The sequence below is a fragment of the Pygoscelis adeliae genome, unplaced genomic scaffold (assembly GCF_000699105.1).
Source record: "Pygoscelis adeliae isolate BGI_AS28 unplaced genomic scaffold, ASM69910v1 Scaffold141, whole genome shotgun sequence".
Classification (NCBI taxonomy): Eukaryota; Metazoa; Chordata; class Aves; order Sphenisciformes; family Spheniscidae; genus Pygoscelis; species Pygoscelis adeliae.
This window is the reverse complement of record NW_008824231.1, coordinates 2540721-2561701: the sequence shown is the minus strand read 5'-3', so window position 1 is coordinate 2561701 and position 20981 is coordinate 2540721. Positions and strand designations below refer to the sequence as shown.

Sequence of the window (20981 nt, the reverse complement as noted above, 5' to 3'; positions counted from 1 at the left end):
GATACGCCACAGAATCAACTGAGGCTGCCTGAACTACATGAGATCCCTTTGTTGCTGGTGTGAGGGGTGTCTTAAGTGGAGGCTCTTCTCCAGCTTCTGTCTCTGTTTGACGGTTAGACATCTTCCGAGATGACTCTTTAAAGTGCACTGTTTCTGAAGGCTCAGAGGAATCTTCTGCAGGCAAAACAAATTTAACGTGTTGTACGTGTGCTTCTGGTTGCGTTCTTACTGCAGTGACATCTTTCATGACTAACCCTGACGGTAACTGGAACTGAGATGGTTCTCTGACGTGATTATTGGAGGTTTCCAACATTCCCACTTGTTCCTGTGAGGGACAGCCACACGGCAAGCGAAACTCTCTATGCTTCAGTTTCGATGCTTCTAAAAACTGCACATGTCTGCCAGGACAAACATTATGCATTTGCTCTTCATGTTTCTGTGAAGATGTTTTTTCCAATCTACGCAACATTCCTGAAAACACAGGTAGCGACCAAGCATACTCTTGTGCATGAACTTGTTCAGATGACTGGTATTGTGTTGGCTGCACTCCTTGCCTCTGTAGAAGTGGTTCTGAGGCAGGCTTTAAATTAATTGATTTTGTTTCCACAGAGCTCAGAGGTGTTGCAGAAGTAGACAAGTATCTTTGCTTCAATTTATTCTGATACTCCTGTAGATGCTTTCTAGCTTCTTCAATGGTCTGTTTGTGCAGCCTGAACACATCGAAAACATTAATATTTCCAGAGTGGTGCAAAGATAAACACCAATTCCAATAATCAAAGCAATTCAAATTATTTTCAAACAGGCAACTCAAAACTTCCATTTCATAAAGAAATTTACCTGTTTTGCTGTAGAAGGCGTTGTTGATAATTACGAATCATCTGTAAATGGCTGTCTTCTCTAGGACTTCTGGTTTCTGATACAGCAGTATTTCCAGTCTAATCAAAATAAAATAATTTTAAGTGCACATATACAAATAACTCACAGAAAACTATTAAAGCAACAACCTGAAGCTGTAAGTTCTTTCTCTTAAGTTTACAGAAGCCGCTCTGTACCACCGTTTGAAGTCTGTGAGATTTCAGCCTGAGGCAATGAATTAAAGCAGTTTCTGGAACAGGGGGCCTACAGCTACTGTCTCTCTTGGCAAGTTGAGCATACACCATCAAAGTCAATGGTGCTTACAGGAGCTTAGCTCAAAGAGGTAAATGTGCCCAGTAGCAAACTCAGGAAGCAATGATCCAACAGAGCTGCATTTTCAAGGCAATCAGATGCTCAGAAGAGTACAGGTTGTGCAAATGATTCAAGATTTTTAAAAAAAGATTACTTTCCTTAACATCCTCAATAAATTCCTCTCCTTTAAGTAGCTGTTTGAGATTTAGACAGACAAAAACGTAAAGGTGGGGTTTTTTGTCTTTTTTTTTTCCCCGAGATTTTTTTTTTCGTTCTTGAAAAAGTATACATGTACATGCATAATCATTATACAACTCTAACCAGATTTTACTAACAGGTATTTTAAACAGACATGCTGTCACTGGGACTATGCAAGGACAGTCCAATATTCAAAGCCCAGTGATACCATATGAAATACAAGCTTCTACATTAGACAAAAGGAAGATTTATATGTACGAACTTCTGATTCATAGCCTCAGAAATAAAAATTGATTGTCTTGATTAATATAATTTAAAATTGGCAAATGATGCTCTTGATTTTTATAATAAGGATAATTAAAAAACTACACACAATTTTCTACAATTCTTCACCTCATGTTTCACTTTGTTCTGCTGATCTGTAGAAGAAACACTGTGGCTTTGTACCAGCTGACCTTGCTCTTCCTCCTTTTTTTTTTCCTTAGCCTCCTCCAAACAGGTTTGCATTTGGATCTTTAGAAAATCAGCCTCCAAACGTGCTCTCTCTTCTTCAATTTGTTTAAGCAAGGCCAGCTGTTCCTGTTTCTGTTGCTCTATTTGCTCGTTCTGTTGAGAAGAAAAATGAGTGTGAAACTCCAGAACTGAATAACAAAGAAATCAAAGACCCCTCACACACACACCCCCCACCACACACAAAACTTTGTTCCAACTTACAGCAGAAATTTTATTCCTTGTGACAGGCATTTCTGAATTGTAAGAGACTTTTAAAAATAGTTCCAAAGTTTTCAAGAATAATTTTGTTTTACTGGCTAGATATTCCTAATAGTCCCTGAATCCATTTACTATTGCACTGTTAACTGTTCTCAAATTAACAGAACAGATAAAATCAGAATCTAACCATTCAAGATACATTATCATTTTCCAGAGACTGCAAAAGAAGTCCTTTTCTTAAATTGAATTCAGAAGTCTACTTTGCATTTTATAGAGCTTTTCGTCAAGAGTTCAACACATTTAAATGTTAATTCAAGCCTTACAAAACCTCCAAAATAGCTAATGTATAACCACTTTAAGAGCACTCCATAAATCTCTGAAGTGGTTTATTTTTATTCTCTTTCCATGTACCTATCAGCTACAAATCACTTAGATGCACGTGTAGCAACAGCATATATACTTTTATAATGGAAGTGAAGAAAAATTTCAAAGTACTGGCAGAGATGAAGTGGACAACAGCCTTTAATGAGGCAGTCTGAATGGGGATGTCAGGAAGAGCAACCTGAGAAAAAGCTAGACCCGAGAACAGTTAACGTGGACATAGCAATATATACACCTGGGCAGGTGCAAAGTGGGAGAAAATGAATGTTAAAGAAAGTAACCACACTTTTGCAGAGGATCTCCAATTTTGTCAAATTTTTGTTTCCTGAATTTCTGAACTTTAACTCTATAATTTAAGGCTGCACAAAGACCTGAATTTCAACTTTTTTTTTTTTTTAATTGATAAAGCACTTCATAATAGCTGGTAGGTCTCTAAGGATACAACAAAAATGAAAATATAATGAAACATATACACAATACACATAATGAAATAATACACAAAGTTATTATTTTCTAAATATAATAAATGTAGCATTCCCATAGACACAAAAGAAAGACTTTCTACATTTGTTTCCTAGTTAATTAAAAAAAAAACCCACCAAAACCAAAAAAACAAACAAACCAAAATACTCAAGGTTTGTAAGCTTTTCCGTCACTCTAAACACAATCCCACAGACATTGCTGTGTTATTACACAGGGTTAGTAAAGTTTTCACAGAGTTGTGTATTGTTGACTACATCTTCTCTAAAGCAAAGTTATTAATCTACAACTGGGATTCTCATTTAATTATAGGGCGGCATCTCTTGCCTAAAACTTGTTAGATTTTAGGAAACAGTTTTTCCACTCTATTGTAAATTCCAGCTAGAGTTTAGCAGTTTTTAAAAAGTTAATACACAGAGGCTAAGTAGAGAAAAACATTACAGTAAAAGTTTAAGTGTTACAAGCATGTAAAAAGGACCTATAGCTGCTATTAACCTGAAGCATTTTAAAGTATTCTGTAAATCACTTTTTCCACACCATAACCAAGATAGGAATAAGTACACACACACTTACCACCCACTTTTGTCTCTCCTCTTCCATTCTAATCTTAGCTGCTTGTTCTTGAGGATGGATTAGAACTGAATTTTCAGCTGCAACTGTATTTTCCAACATTTCCACAGAGTCTAAAATATACATGTTATTTAACTGTAATTGCAGTCAGAAAGGGCCTTGGATCTTCTTTACCTCTTGCTTTACAGTTTCGCAACCCCTCTAAACAAAATGCATAAGCTGCTCTTGAAAAGATTACCATCTCCATCCCACTACTCTGCCCGTCTCCGTAAGCTGGAAAATCAGGTTTTTGTATTATTTAAGCCTTTAATAGCCCTTTATCATGTGTCTTTCTTGAATATACAGTAATGGCTCAGCTCCAACAGGACTGAAGATTGCTTCTACTCAGATTACTTGGTAGCCTAATAGCAAGATCATTCTGAAGTAGTAAAAGCCACACATTAACCTCCCGGAACAAAGAAGGTATAAAACTGGCACTCTCTGGGCAAATGATCCTACATTTGGCTACTGCTCAAAAAGCAAGTCTTCATCCTATACTGTCAGCTTTAAATAGCAGCACATTTTCCCCAGAGGCATGTTTTCATTCATGCTGCAGCCTCCAATCCCCAGGAATTATGCTGGTGTATCCATGTACACGATTGAACTATATCGCTTAATCTCATTTAAAAAAAACAAGCACCCTATGAAAGAGAAAAAAAAAAAAAACAAAAACCAAAACAACAAACGACACAAACCCCACCACAACTTAAATCACTTTAGTAGACTTCAGAAATCCCACTTAGCATACAAGTTCACCAACTTCAGCACTAGCATAACCAAAAGAGCACAAAGGATTGAAATGGGAAGTAACCCCAAAATTATTTGGCTACCAAACAAAATAGAACATCTAATTGCTATAAATTCCAGTTTTACAAAGAGGCTTTTTCAGAACGGTGCCTAGAAACAGAAAAAAACCCCCACAAGATTTCAGACACATCAGCTCATGCGTGTCTCATGCATTTCTAGCTGTGAATCTCTGAAGCATCTGGCTTTTCTAGTTCAACAGGTTCAGAACATCAATGCCCAATTTTGCACTGAGAATTCTACTCCTGGAGGCGAACACCTATTAAAGCATGGCAACACCAAGCGTGACAACAATTTGGGTGAGATTTAAAAGATACAAAGGTATTTTGGACATCTTTCTTCCACAAGATCTTAATGGGCAAATTGGACGTAAGAGCAAAAACCTCTCCTATTTGTGGTTTCAACAAATCCACAATGCACTGTGCGCAAAGATAGGAGAACTGTACTTTCTGGCAACATGACAAAACACCACCACTGAAAATTCATTAAACAGTTTTGTTACAGTCCACCCTTACAAGTCTTTTTGCTCCTACAAAACAAATTTTGATGCAAGTATGTATTACGTACCTTTGGCTTCACATACTGTATTTTTCTGTTGCTCATAGTTAAGTTCTAAATCACATATTGGTCTCTCTTGGCTAGCAATTGTGCCTGACTCAATAGTCTCAATTTCACTTTGAATCTCTTTCTCACTTTTTGATGTCCACTGCTCTTTTTGGCTTCTAATCTTGTTCAGCAATTTCTTTAAGGCAAGTTTTGACTGAGGTTGGTGAGTTTTTGCTTCTTCATGATCTATAAAGAATACAGACTGTTAAGAATTTTGGATAACGAATATCTTGATATCATAAAAACAAAAAAACCCTCTTTTTTTTTAATTGCTTACACAATTGGACAAATAGCTCAGGTATATTACCAAGTTTTAAAAGCTTAACAATATTTCTCTTACCTGCAAGAGAGAAGCAGTAATTTGTCTCTGCATGCTATAAAAGGAGGGCTAAGCTAGTTGTAGTGTTTCACAGTCAGACTACTCCTAGACTGTACTGTTTCAGAAATAAGCAGTACTATCCCCCGCCTGCCTGCTTTGTGTTAGAAATGGCAACACAATGTATCACAGACTGTGCCCGCAAAGGGATGTGGCAGAAATGCTTGGCCAAGCAGCAAAGTTCACCAACACACTTCTTGTTTACATCACATTATCCTGTACATGCCACAAGCGAAGAGTACACACACATACACACACAACTGTTGCAGCCTACTCACAATATGGAGCAACTCAACCATAAACCTCAACATAAAGGACATACAATAAGTAGACTTTCATACAAAGTCAAGCTTTAACTTTTAAATATTTCAAAACTCAAAATGAAAAATATTTAAGTTCACATACCAGCATCATCCCATAACTTACACTAATTATACAGGAATTATTATGGCTACTAACAATGTAGTTCTTACAACAATTAAAAATTATTCTCAGTATACTAATGAACTGAAGTATATTAGAAAAAGAAATTGCATTTTCATTTTTAAATTCATAATCATTAGAGTATCATCATCCATGATAAACACCATAAACGACTTGATACTGAAATATTTCACAGGCATTAAGGAATTTTAGTACTTAAACATTTTAGTTAATACTAAAGTTAATTTATTTATTAACCTAAATCTTTTCTCTTCTACTATAAAACCAATAAGTTTAAGTTAAATGTAAAGTTTAAAAGCTTTACTTTCTGCTTCACTGGGGACCTCCTCTTCTATCATCTGTCCCGATTCTTGTTGAGTGTCACAAGCAGACTCTTGCTCCAAGGAGATATCAAGATCATTATCTTGAGATCTATCAGAAGGGGCTGGCAAAGGTTGTGGCTCAAACTGCAAAATCAGGTCTCCTTTCATTTCTAATTAAAAGGACACAACATAAAATGACCAATTGGAATAAAAAGCAAACAACATTGCAAGACTACACTCACCATACAAATCCCTAAGAAGTTCAAATATCAATAGCTTGTTTCACAACAGATTTAATCCAACGATTTTTTTTTCCAAAACAGAAGATTCAAAATTGTTTAGATCATTAGCTGTCTATTAATTCAGAAATTCTACAGGGTTTTCCACTAGAACATGCTATGTCTTTCAAAATAAAAGTTTGTGTGATAAAAGGCTCATCTTTACACAAAAAGCAGCACACAGGAACAATTACATGCAGGAGGATCCCAGTAACTTCATCAGGGAAAAGAGGCACCCGGGCCTGGCTGCTCACAGGGCTGTCACAGGAGAGCGATCGATCACATGGTCCAGGTGTGAAATCCTAGAAGACCAGTCAACAGTTCTCCCAGGATCACCTTACTGACTGAGGGGGTTACTGCCTACAAGGGGTGTGGGACACATGGGAAGATCATCTTGAGATTGTACGCTTATAGATATTTAGGGGAGGAACCAAAGGCAGGGAAAGGAAAGGATCAAGTTAGTCTGGGGAGGGACAAGTGTGAGGAAAAAATACAAGAATAAGGGGATAAAAGGGGCCAGTCAGTACACTTGTCTGGCCATGCACTGTGCCTGACAGTCTGCCCTGTCTTCTCATTAAATTCCATTTCTAGCTGTTTTCCTGGCTGAGGAACACCCTATTTTGTATGCGCGCATGTGTATGGATACATAAGGGCCAGCAACTGGAGTGGGGATCAAAAGTCACATGGGCACCTGTGTCCAGAGCACTGCCAACAACTGCAGAGACCAGAATGAGTGCATATTACGTGGGTATGAGTATCAGCATGAAGCGATAGCAAATCACAAGCCAGACTAGCCAACAAGAATGATAAGAGGCTTAGGAGCTAGGTATCAATCAGCCGTAAGACTGGACTGGATACTGGAGAGGCCAGGGGATCTGTGAGTTGGCTAGTGGAAGGGTCAGGAGATCCAAGCATCCAAGCCAGCTACAGGGGAGACCATGGGGTCTCAGGGTCAACTAAAAAACCTGCTGGCAGATGTGTGCGCGTCTCAGACAATTGGAGACAAGAGGATCCAGGGTCAGCTACTGGGTAGACTGAGTATTTAAGGTCAGTTACTGCAGGGATCCATACCATGTGCATGCCTGTGCATACGTTCACATACCCAACTGGGTCTGTGTAGCAACAACTGGAGTGGAGCAGCAGGCCTTGGGGGGTTCAGTGCCCAGGAACCAGCAACTGGGGAGACTAAGGATCGAGGGCCGGCTGCTAAGTAGAGGGAGTGCCTAAAGCCACTTACTGAGTAATCCATAGCACATATTTCAGCATACCAGTGCATATGTGGACATGGCAAGGTTACTGGAAGGCTACAGCGTTCAGAATGAATTACTGGATAGACTTGGTGTCTAAGACTTGTTACTGGGGGATCCATAGTGTGACGGGATGCAGGGGACAGCTACTGGGTAGACCTGAGTGTCTATGACCAACTGCTGGAGGAATCCATACTGTATACACCATTAACAGACCTTCATCCTGATCAGCCAGAGCAGTGAACAGGATGAGACCATTTGTGCTGTTTGTGTTTAATGCAAGTGCTGTGTTTTCTGCGTTGGCCTGTGTGCATGTGTACTGAAAGCCTGCTTGTGTGTGTGCGCCTAGTGTGAATACACACACAGCCTTGCTACCGGCTGGACCCCCCCAGCCTCTCTTCTACTGGGCTACTAGATTCAGCAGCCTCCAACAAATTACTTACTCCTGTCTTTGCTGTACATATCTTCAAATGCAAACTCCAATTCTCTCTGCCATTCTTCTTTTATTTCCATGCGTTTGTATGCAGGCACAAAAAGTTGAGGTGGCATCTGCGCTACAATCTGTCTTCTGCGCATCCGATCCATATTCTGCATTTGCTCAAGTTCTTTCAGTAGCCTTTCCCTGTCCTTCAAGTATAAAGAAGGGATAACATAAACATCAAGTGTTCACATTCAGACAGCCGTATGTCAGGACTGATAAAATACTTCCATTTGGTTACCATGAAGTTCGTTTAATTCTTAATGTTTAAAGTTAATTTTATTCTAGGGAGAAGGTGCTTCCTTGGGAGAAGGCTGTATCTGACCTTTAAACACAAGAGTCATCAATACTACCTAGAAGATCTAATGTTAAAGAAAGGGTCAGATTGTACATCTGTAGGCCAACCTTCCTCAACAGAATTAAATCTTCGTTTTATAAGGTAAATGAGTACTTCTTTTGGCAAGTTACTTTTGTTAGTATGTACTTCAGCAATTGCTACTTTTTAAAACGTGAACTAACTACTCTTGGCACACTACAATTATATATGAAAGCTATTTTTAAAAAGCTTTATTTGAAGTTTGGTTGGGTATTTTTCCTGTTAACTTAAGGAACATCAGTAATATTTCCACAGTTCCCCATTTTAGTTAGGTTACACGTTCAGGGCCAATCATATCTCAACTAAAAAACAGGAAGCTTTTGCTATTTCTAGCCTCCAAAAATACTTGTGAAGGTAACAGACAATAAAACAAATTTCAGAGCATACCTCTAGGTACGAAGACTTTTCTCAATAGTTCAGTTTTTACTTCTCAAAAGGAAACAATTACAATATTTCCAGACTTATACACCAACAGAACCTCAGCCTTTAAGTAAAAACTTTGAAGTTTTCCAAAAATAAAAAATAAAAATATACTGTTGCCTTCTTAATAATAAACTATTTTTTCCCCTGAAGCACAGAATAATCAACTCCAACTAAAGCTGATGTGAAAAAGTAGAGCTCATCACCTATTAAAAAAGTTTATCTTGATTACTACCAATTGCTTAATAGGTGGTCAAACATTAAGATAACAAAAATTAAAAGATGTTTTTCTGAAGGTTGGTCTTAATCTGTGTGCTTTCATTCTCCCTCCTTCCAGAGAGCCAAAATAAGCAGAGTTTGATGGTTTTTAAACACATTCTGAAAACTCCATTTAGTCCATCAATTTTCCTCCTGTAACTATAATTCCTTTACAGTTCAGCTACCTACAACTTACTTAACACTGGTCATTAAAACCAGGCACAACTACTTTGCCTACCTGAGCCAAATGGACCTTCTTCAAGGCATGACTTCCTCTGAGATGTGCCTTTTCAAGCTGCTCTCTTCTCTCCCTGTCTGCCTCTCTGTGTAGTTCCTCCAAACGCTTCCCTTCTTCTTCAGCAGCTAACCGAGCATCTGGCTGGCAATCAATAGTTTAGCCCATGAAGTTCTTTGTGGTAGTTTAAAGCATTTGTAACAATAAATAAATGAACAATTCTGTAGCAAAAGCACTATAAAAAAAAGGCATGCAATGCCATATGAACATCCTTGAAGGTTTATAATTCTTGGTTACAAGCAGGACCAAACTAGTTTTTTACCTTTGAAAAAAAAAAAAATAAATGCATCTTTACACATTCCATAAGTGTAGGTGTCAAACTGTTCTAGTTTCAAGCTGTACTAGGGACAATCATTTGTATGATTTGTTATAGCAGAGTGGTTATTTTTCCTACAATACAAGGCAAAATGAATAATACAGTCAATATTACAGATTGACTACTTCTATCCTCATGGTTTTATTTTAAACAAGGGGGGGAAAAAAAAATAAATGCAGAAGCATTTTCATTCTCATCTGGGAAACCAGAAACAATCTGCAATTTTTAAATAAGAAAAATCTTACTGAGACATGAAAATAAAAAAATACTTAAGTAAAAAAAAAAAATCATTGCACATAAGCAAAGGCTACAAAGATTAATATTTTTTAATTTTCCATTACAAAGCTGAGCAAACTACAGCATCTCCTCTTATTGTTACGCCTAGTCCTTCAAATATTAAGAAACCCGAAAACTTTATGAAAGAAAACTTTATGAATACACTGAAGAAAATATTCACAAAAATAGATTTATTGAGAGAGCTTTTCTAGTCTAAAAGAGGCTGATCCAGAACAGGAACTTAGATTGTGGTCTCACATCACCAATAAACCAAACTATTGTTTGGTTCATTTTTCAATAGCACTGCCTTAATTAAAAAATCACCTCTAAAAGCTAAGCTCTTGCTCCATCTCTCACTTTTCCAGGTCCTCCCCTTCTTCTGATCTGACTTTGCCCTTTGTCCGAGTGTACTGTAAACTTGAGTAAACTTTCCCATTTGGCAAAAATCTATTCATCGTTCTTTTTCCCAAATTAGATTTCTGCCATTTTGGCAAGCTGAAACCGTTGACTGCATGAACAGATGAACACAAATATGAGGTAAAGACTGAGAGTACATAGCTAAAAAGAGGGGAGGAGAAAAAAGCAGAGCAACTGCAACTATTATTTTAGCATAAGCCACAAAGCAGAAGATTTGGGTGTCCTAACGTTATGCCAGTCTTGTGAACTCACCTCCTTACAGAGGTCTGTTCACGTGGGACGACTGTCAGGTGTGATCCTGCAAGTGACTGAGCACGTAACAGGCCTCACAAGTTTCCCCATCTAAGATTCTGATCAGTATGTTGTGTAATGGCTGCTTTATACAAGTTTCTATTTTTAAACAAATTTTAGAAAACTGAATTGCTGATATCCAGACACTGTATGCAATATAAAGAAAGATATATAGAAGCATGTATCACAAACACTTGGAGTTAAATCACCTGCTCTCCATCTATTTCTCTGTCCACATAAGGTTCGGAAATATGATAACGTGTAACAGAAAAGTTGTCAGCACTATAGGGCTTCACTGCAGGAGTCTTTTTCACTTCAAAATTCTAGGAAGAAAAGTACAAGTACAGCTGTATCAGAGAACAGTATCTCCAGCAAAGCAACTAAACAGAACACAAGTGATCTGTACACTTAAATTAGTATTAAAAGAAAGCCACCCCTCCAAATTCTCTCCTGAAAATATTGTTTAAAACTTTACAGACATTTAATAATTAATAAATCACATCAGCACAAGGCAGATCTAGAGGACTTAACAACTGAAAGCATCTAACAGCCTAAGGCAAACTCCTCCACACAAACTGACATTCATCAGAGCTCCACCTTCATGTTTCAAAAGCATTACCTTAATTTAAAAACACTTGAGTTTAATGTACTAATACAAATCCCACTTACAACAGCTGTCACACTCACCTCAAAGCAGGGCAACCACAGATCCACAATATAATTATACCTAACAGCAAAATAACACTTTTCAAGTACAGACTTTCTTTACAAAACTCAGAACCGTTATGTCCAATTTATTAGTTGACCAGAGAAAAGAGCATTTTCCATAACTTCACTGAAAAGTGTCTATTCATATAATAGAACATATTTATTTTTTTGAAAAGTTTTGGGTACGCTACCACATTTCGACGCTTGTCTGAAAGAGTTTGAACACTGAGCAATCAGGCCATCCCTCTTCTTTGGCTCAGCCCAATGTTTTCAGTAGTGAGGTAGCCAGGTCAGGTAACCCAGTATTCTGTAAGACCTGCCTTTGTACTTCTAACATCTCCTCCAGTAATTTTCCCTCAGCTTCCTCTTCCCTAGACTTTCTCCTATAGAAGGATTCTTTAAAACAGCAAGTTTCATAGCATGAGTGGTTTAAAACTAACATGACTGAAACAAATGCACATACACAAAAAGCAGCATTACGCCTCGGGAATATCTTAAACTTATCTCTATGTAATATGAGGCACACAGAATTCCAGTATTGATTATCTCTTGCTATTTTATAAAGACTGTAGAAAGGGAAGTCTTTAAATTAAAATCCTATGATACGTAACTAGTTTTAGCCTTACCAACAGAACTTCAGTAACTTATTTTATGGTTCTTAAGCAAATGCGTGTTATTCTAGCAGGAAGGAAAAAAAAAAAAGGTATATACAAATAAAAGCATGCCATCAAGAATGTAATTTTTTATTTGTACATAACACTGTTTAAAAATTGCTAACTTTCTTAATCAATAAATCACAGTAATTGTAACAGATCGACATTAACCAAAATGCTTGTAGATACTGATTGTAGCTCTGAAAACAGACAAATCCCATGCCTAAACCTCATTAGCCAGATCACTGACTGCTTGACCTATACTGTGTTACTTTCAGAACGTATAATTAAACCTGTCTTCTGAATTATTTAAAAAAAATTGTAAAACTAACAAATCAGTAATTAATAATTACATTTAATCAATCAAATCTCCAGAATTTTATTCAAAAGCTGTGAAGATGTGAGAATCATGTTGGAAGCAGCAATTTTCCAATTAATGTCAAAAGCAATTTAGGCTGAAAAAAATAAGACTTGTAACATTATTATACTTCATGGTGGAACCACTGCAGTTAAGAATCTGTCCATACTTTCATCGAGAGGTTTGTAACCCCTCCCTCCTTTTTTTTTTTTTCTAAAAAAGTAAATAATTCTATACTATAATCTGGCAAAACTGGAGCAGCAACGTATCATGAAATGAAAAAAAGAAAACAAAACACCCAACTCTACAAATGTTATGAATACTCAAGAAGAGTATAGTAACATTTTTAGGTTCTATTTCCATTACATAAAAATCCTGTATATCATATAAAAAAATTAAGTTCACAAAAACTCTGTGATACTTGTCAATAAAATGGTGTTTACAGTTTAACTTCAATTAAGTAACTTAACAGTTGGTCTACCTAAGGCCTCAATTCCTAAAAGCCATGCTTCTAAGAATTAAACTTGATTATGACCATATATCTAGAGTACAAACACTTCTTTTGTAAGTGGGTAAAGTAACAATAATAGGGATATCTTCAGAAAATGTTTCTTATATTCTGAGTAATCCTGCAACGAACAACACTGCCCTAGCTCCATTTTATGAAACTTTATTCAATTGTTATTGCAACTGAGCATCAGATTGTGATTAGTTATGTTTAATAAACTCTTTATGTAAATTGATTCAAGAAAATAAGCATACTTATGCAGATGACCTTGTCATTTGCTGTAATTCACAGTATTTAGAGTGAGGTTAAGCAATTCAAATTCAGTGCCTTTTGAGTAATGCATTTGCAAGACAAAGCCCCACATTTCCCCCCCCTGAAATTGATAGTTAACATCTTTTGTTTTCTCCCTCTGTACAGAACTAGGAATAAGCCACAGCTCTAACCATCTCCAATCTTTCAATTACTTAGCATGTACCTCAATGCAGTACATGGCACCCAGTTACTCTTCCAAGAAATAACTTTATTCTTCACCCTGTGCCCTCCCAGCAACATAGGCCTGTGACAAAAGGATTAAAATGCATACAGATATGAAAACTAGGAAAAAGGCTCAAAGTCTTTACATGGATCAAATTGACACACTGTGCTATATTTAAACAATGCAATGCAATCTCTTTCCTCAGCAAAAATCCAACATGTCTGCAGAATTGTTCATTCAATTTGCCATTATCAGAGCATGAACTTCTTAAAAGAAACAAAACCCGCGTATTATAGAAAATCCAGATGTTTGCAAACTCTGCTAAAAACAGCTAAAATCATGTTTGCTGAAAAGGTGAGTAAAGGACATTTGTTCATGGGAAGAAACGCATTAAACTGTAGAATTTCAGGAAAGGAAGTTATGATTCTGCAATACTTAAACAGGGTACTGAGCCAGACCTGTCATCCAACACAATCGCAAATGCAATTGTACCAGAACCTGGGGAAACCTGAACAAAGTTGTCTTGCTTGCCCTGGTGAAAAAAGACTAAAGAATAAAAAGGAAATTCTGCATTTGTAAAATGGAAAGAGAGATGCATTACTGAGGTTAGTACTTTGCCTTTTTAGCTGTTATATCATCTACAAATATGCATGTTAACTGCAGCTGACTTTCGATCACCAATTAGAAACTTGTCGGTTTTCTTTTTTTTTTTTTTTTTAAATAGAAAGCAACATAAAACACATCCTAAACTGCAGAAGTTATGCAGAAAGCAATGCTGCAGCATCTCATGCTTTTCCAACAACACCAAACGGAGCAACACAAGCATCTGAAAACCAGGAAATGAAAAGTCAAAGTTTTAACTGATACAGCCTTCCTCTGCTCTACAGCAGATACACCAGGAACGTGTCACGTGGAACAACATAGAGAACAGCTGCATGAAAGTGTTTGAATTTACCTGAACTGTACCATACAGGACCTTATTCCACCTGTTCTAAATTCCAATATTGCACATACTTCACCAGAAATAACCCCAAACTTTACCACTCCCTTACAACACTTGTTTTAATCCTCACTCACATCCAACTTCCACAATAAGAAAACCCTTGGGCAGCCAGCAAGGACACCTACAGAGAAGCATGCATTAAGGGATACAAATGAAAGTATATGGGCACTCCTTCTTCTAATCATTCTGAAAACCGTGAGGGTCAAACCTTACTCAGTTTTTCCAGATATATCAGTACCAAACCCCTACCATCTAACACACTAACCTATACGTAACATGTTGGACGTAGCTGGGAAAAGCTTTGATAACTTCACTGGCTCTGAGAGGGACTAGTATACCTTAATCCTTTTTTTCTTGTCAGTGGTCTGAATATCCCTGAACCTGACAGTCTCAAAGGGCACAACAACACATAAGGCAACTTAAACTCCACATTAATGAAGATCCGTTAAATTAAATTCATTAAAAGTTAACTCCAAAGTAAAAACGCACATAATGTTCTTCCTGCAGTTCAGATCTGCAATCCTACAGTAACTTCTATACCTACGCAGAATCTCTCTGAAATCAAAGCAGCATGAAGGAGGCACAAAGCTGCCCCCCAAAAAGGGTACAGCATAGAATTAAAAATATGGTTTTTATCTACTTTCCTCCCCAATAGCCTTAGGTACTGGTTTCCTATCAAAGTTAAACAGCTTACTTTACATTTAGTATTCCCTACAAGAAATAAAGAAATTGGGGAAAAAAACACAACAAAAAACCCCACAGCTAAGAAGGTAGAACTGTCCTTTACAGAACTAAACAAAATGCTACTACTGCATCATTATGACAGAAGGCTGAGGTGGTGTGTACATGCTGAGAAAGATCATTGCAGAGTTTAATACCACTGTGGCTATTAAATGAAAATGAGATCATGATAAAGTTTAAAAGACACATTAACCACAAAAATAAGATCTCAAATGACAATAAATAAAATCCATACGTAACAATAGATCAGAAATAAACAAATACCAAAGCTTAGTAGTAAGGGTCTGGAGAACAAGTCTTATGAGGAGCGGCTGAGGGAACTGGGGTTGTTTAGCCTGGAGAAAAGGAGGCTGAGGGGAGACCTCATCGCTCTCTACAACTACCTGAAAGGAGGTTGTAGCGAGGCGGGTGTCGGTCTCTTCTCCCAAGTAACTAGTGATAGGACGAGAGGAAACGGCCTCAAGTTGCGCCAGGGGAGGTTTAGATTGGACATGAGGAAAAATTTCTTTACTGAAAGAGTGGTTAAACATTGGACCAGGCTGCCCAGGGAAGTGGTTGAGTCACCATCCCTGGAGGTATTTAAAAGACAGGTAGATGAGGCGCTTAGGGACATGGTTTAGTGGGCATGGTGGTGTTGGGTTGACGGTTGGACTCCATGATCCTAGAGTTCTCTTCCAACCTTAATGATTCTATGATTCTAAGTCTGCTAATACATAATTCATTAATTTTCTTGATTTTTGCTGAACCACTCTCCTTATAGTATGCAAAGAGCAATTTTGGATATCCTGTGGTGAGGAGTCATTACATTATACGGTACCCTGAAATTATGATCACTATCGCATCATGGATACATACCTCAAGAGGACGTGGCGGAGGAGGTGGCAGGCTTGCAACTCTGGCTGCTCTTTGCCTTTCTACTTCCAGAGCATGTTTACGTGCATTTGTTAGTCTTGGGGGGAAAAAACAAAAACCAACAAAACAACACACACACAAAAAACCCCAAACCCAAAAAAACACACGAAAGAGAAAAGACGGAAAATTATTCAAGCAACAATGACAGCACTGTGCAAAATAAAAGGCAAACCTAAAAACAAACAGATTCAGATGTACCTGAATTGAACTCTTGGGAGATAGGGATGGGCAAGCACACTGAAAAGTCAACAGAACTTATGCTGGAAGGCAGCACTGGAAAATTGATTTCTTGAAGTAATGCAAAACTGTTAACACACACAAGCTTCTAAAGAACAAAGCAAAATCCCTGCTTTTCACTTAAGTTTTCAGAAAGCACTGCATCACTTCAACATATTTTAATTGCTCAAGTGTGGACAAAACTAAGTATTTGATCAATAGGTCTCAGCTCTACTCAAGCACAACTATCCCCAAGAGTACACAAGTCATTTTTCATGCCAGATCAAGTTTGGTCCAATCTGCTTAAAAAAACAAAACAAAACAAAACAAAAAAAATGCCAAGGAAGACCATGACAAATGCAATAGGTCCTTTTTTCAAGTGGGTAACTCTCCATCAGGAACCGGCCTGAGAACACGTCATTTCATATGTCACTGAATAGCTGTCAGCCAACAACCTAGACTGAAAATAGCAATATAGAGATGAAAGGCCCCCCACTCACTGGGAGTCTATAAGGCCAGCTCATATACTTGACATTTTTGTCTTGGTTTTAAAACTACGGTTCTTATCAAAATTCACAAGCTTTGTCCACAAGCATTAATTCTCTAACCCGCAAAATTTCAAGATTAAAAAAGCTCTGAGCAGGAAGCATCAAGATTTTTGCCTTTCACCTTGTGACATTGTAAAATGCATTCTATGCTTAATAAAACTAGGTAACTATTGCATACCGGGCTTGCTCACGAAGTAATTTTTCTTTTTGGTACTTCTGCTCTTTCAGGGCTTTCCTATGTCTCTTCTCTGCTCTTTGTTTCCTTTCCTCTGCTTGCTTTGCCAGAGCTTCTAAGTCAGGTTCCTTAACAATAAAATATTGCAAGCACTTAATACAGGATTTCACTCACTTCTTACACTATCAGTGTGATATTTCAAATTAACTCTTTCTTCTCTGCCATCTTCTTTACTCTCTTCTTCTCTACCACCAACAGCAGCAAATTTGCCACATTCCTCAGCCAATGTAACCAAATATTGATGTGGGAACCTTAGCTTCCTTCTGCATCTCTTTGATGAAGAGGGTAATGTAAATATACTTACACATTTTAGCAAATGCTAACTAAACTGTACAGAGAAAGCATGTTACTACTTTTCAGTCATTAGTTACAACAATCGTGTATCAACAGAAACATTTCTTTATGATTAGTTCTCTGTTCCTATGGCATTGGTACCACAGTTTTCCCACAAACTCGTCCATCCTAGCATCGGACAGGACTTTACAAAGAAGTTGATTTAGAGACACTGAGATACAGAAAAGTATAATGCTATTTTACTTGGGTTAAAAAGCCTGACCAATTCAGGAAGTAAGCTAGTCCGCAAAATTCTTGCAAGAAATCTGTGGCACCGCTGATTTCTATAAACCTGGTTCACAATCAAATCTATGGACAATTTCTACCCAACAACCTCAGTGATCCCTCAAAGAGAGCCTACACAAGTTACAGGATTTTAAAGAAAGTGAAAATAGTTTATAGGTGCACAATTAAGAAGTAACACCAGTTTGCAGTCTAGACAAAGGCCTCTGAAGCCCTTACCAAGACTTTCCATGTCACTTGAACACTGAGGAAAAAAAATAAAGTGTATTTTCCTAACCATAGAAAAGATACTGTTACATGATAGAGAAAAAAAGTTACTATATTACTGGCATACTTGAGAATGATTCACCATATGCAATTTAGTCAAGTACAAACATACACTATCATGTATGTGTACAATCTTACATAAACAAAATAACTTTGTTTGCACAGCAAAAGCCTGAGCAGATGGGCCTGCTAGACCATTTAAACCTGGTCTTGTGGAAAGATATCTGCAAAAAAATTACATAAACATTTCTAAGAAGTTTCCATTCTTAAAAAATTGCTGGTTTAGGTATCAGGACTGCAAGATCCAAGAATATAAAAAAACCAAACAGCAATCTTGGTATTTCTAGGACATCAAGAATTTCTCTGACAACAATAGTAAGCTGTTTTACTTACATTCTCCTTGGCTTGTCGGTGACCCTCACCAATCGCTCTTAAGCTTGATAAATACAGCTTTTCTAAGGCTTTCATCTTTTGATCCTGTGCTTTCTGCCATTCAGCTGTCAGTGCCTCCTCTAACTGATGTAGTTGTTCTTCTCTCCTCTGCTTTACTTTCTGTCTTATCTGCAAGGCGATATACTTCTGCTGCTCTCTAACCTGTAGAAATAGCATTTATGTTTTGTCAGCAACTTAAAAAAGCACACTATTTCTGCAGCAAGTCTTTCCACAATATACTCTATCCTCCGTTCAGCTTTCCATGCCATCTACTATTCCATTAACAATCTGTCCAGAAAATGCTTTGAAGTTGCCATTACCTTTTTCCAAAACTAATATTTAAATAATAAATTTAATCTTAGTTCAATGTTTCAGTTAAAGTCCAAAGAGCAACATAAAACCAATAAACAAAATGCAAAAACTGCTTGGAATATCCTTCCCTCCAAAAATACAACACAATAATTTATTAAAGACTCCTATTACAATGCAACATGGTTTAAAGACAATTGGCAACAATACTGATAAAGTCTGTTTACTAAGTTTTTGTTTTCCGCTTTGTCAGTAAAACTCTGTTCGCTAAATGGAAAAGCATATCAAGAAAAAAGCCCAAGAGGGGTGAAAGATTAGTATATAGTAAACGTATTGAAGATGCGTATTTTTTGGAAGATGTGAAAGACCTGAACAGCTTGTGTAGGACAAAGCAGAGGAAGGCTAAGGAAAGAGTAAGAAGAGAAACGGAGAAGTAGCCCTGTGTTCTAACAGCAGGACAGCAGAACAGAAATGGAAGAAAGATGAGATGATCAACAGACATGTTCTGAAGAACATAAAGGTACTCAGATGTTCTAAAAGGAGCAGTACTTAAAGCATTTAGTGCTATGACATATTGTAGCAATTCAGTTTGTCTAGTGGAAAGCTGTGAAGTTCTGTATTAGCAGTAGTTGTCTTATTTCTTCTGCATGATCACTGTGAAAACACCTGGAACACTGTAAGAGGTTTGAATCCTTACACAAGTGACAAATCAGCAGATGAGCGACAACTGCATGTTCACGGCCAAATAAAAATGGTAGATAGCAGGAAGCTGGCAGGGAAGAAGAGATTCTGTGAAAAGAGATTCAAAGTGAATCTAACAGAGAAGGTATCACAAGCAAAATACGCATTTAGTAGTAAATAAACATGAGAAAAGGAAAATAATTCACAAACTAAATACAAACCTAATATACAATATTATGACCCTGAAATTCAGTTTACATGCAATTTTTCAGTTAATTTTCCTAAATTATTTGTTACATCATTAAATGAAATACACAACATGAAAAAATGCAGGCATACTTGTTGTAGCCTCAGTTTTCTTCTTCTTTCATATTCTTCTTTCAGAAGCATGGTTTCTTCATTAGGACTAAGCCTCAATTTCCCAACTTTTGCAACTTTCCTCTTCATCTTTGGAAATGCTGAATAATCAACTTATATGAGAACAACAAGAAAAAAAGAAATTGTGCATAAGTGATACAGGTAAATCAGGTATAAAAACCAGATATTGCCATAATCTTACAAATCTATCACGGTATCTAGGAGTGTGAGCTGTAACTGTCCACATCTGTTCCAATTGTACGTAACAACATTGGCACTGTCTTTGTCACAGTCACAAAATGCACTGCTTTTGAACTGTTATGTTATGTAGCAAATTCTGCAACACTATTATGTTCACATTCTACACTGTGCACCAGCCAGGCACATCTGCAAAGTGAACAGCGAACACCATTCCACTCCTGGGAAGATAAATAGAAAAACCTACTGAAAACCACATCACACAGTAAAGCAGGCTGATCACTTAGGTGATTTGTACTGAAATATTCTCATAACAATTATAAGATATAAGATACTGAGTTTGTTAACATTTTTGACTGCAGTCCAAGGTTTTCTGCCTTGAAGACTGTGAAACTCCAATGACAATGTGCATGCCAAGCATTTCACTAGAACACTAAAATTGCTCACTGACAATTTTTTATTTGAGTTCTCTTAAGCAGCTGTTTCAAAGGATATTTCCCCGTTGGTTTTACTGTGGAACCAGGATCTGCTGGTTCTACAGATCATTTCCCGTTTTCCTCGCAATTATAGTTTTCATCTACACAGCAAAAAAAGACTTTTTCAGTCTGATATGCAGCCTAGTCCAAAACTGCCCCCCCATTTTTATTTGATCTTTAAATATTTGTATCCCTGAAAATTCTCTCCCCAAACAAACCAATAAAGACTTTCAAAAGTCACTGTTTAGTTCTAGAAATGAAAAGCTTATTACCAGTGAACTATTCACGTAGCACTAACAATTTAACCAACATAGAATCATAGAATCATTAAGGTTGGAAGAGACCTCTAAGATCATCAAGTCCAACCGTCAACCCAACACCACCATGCCCACTAAACCATGTCTCTAAGCGCCTCATCTACACGTCTTTTAAATACTTCCAGGGATGGTGACTCAACCACTTCCCTGGGCAGCCTGGTCCAATGTTTAACCACTCTTTCAGTAAAGACATTTTTCCTCACGTCCAATCTAAACCTCCCCTGGCGCAACTTGAGGCCATTTCCTCTCGTCCTTTCGCCAGTTACTTGGGAGAAGAGACC

General features: G+C 37.4%; 1 protein-coding gene across 1 annotated transcript in view; it reads right to left on the bottom strand.

The window, feature by feature from the left end:
- KIAA1731 (KIAA1731 ortholog) overlaps nt 1–19818 on the bottom strand; it is a 44061-nt gene extending 24243 nt beyond the window's left edge. The window contains 13 exon segments of the mRNA XM_009334840.1: nt 2–710; nt 838–935; nt 1759–1971; nt 3514–3620; nt 4918–5142; nt 6081–6248; nt 8047–8230; nt 9374–9514; nt 10940–11053; nt 16032–16125; nt 17031–17155; nt 18324–18524; nt 19692–19818. Coding sequence (XP_009333115.1) covers nt 2–710; nt 838–935; nt 1759–1971; nt 3514–3620; nt 4918–5142; nt 6081–6248; nt 8047–8230; nt 9374–9514; nt 10940–11053; nt 16032–16125; nt 17031–17155; nt 18324–18524; nt 19692–19799 — 2487 coding nt within the window. The 5' untranslated portion in view covers nt 19800–19818.
- Between the last annotated feature and the right edge of the window lie 1163 nt (nt 19819–20981).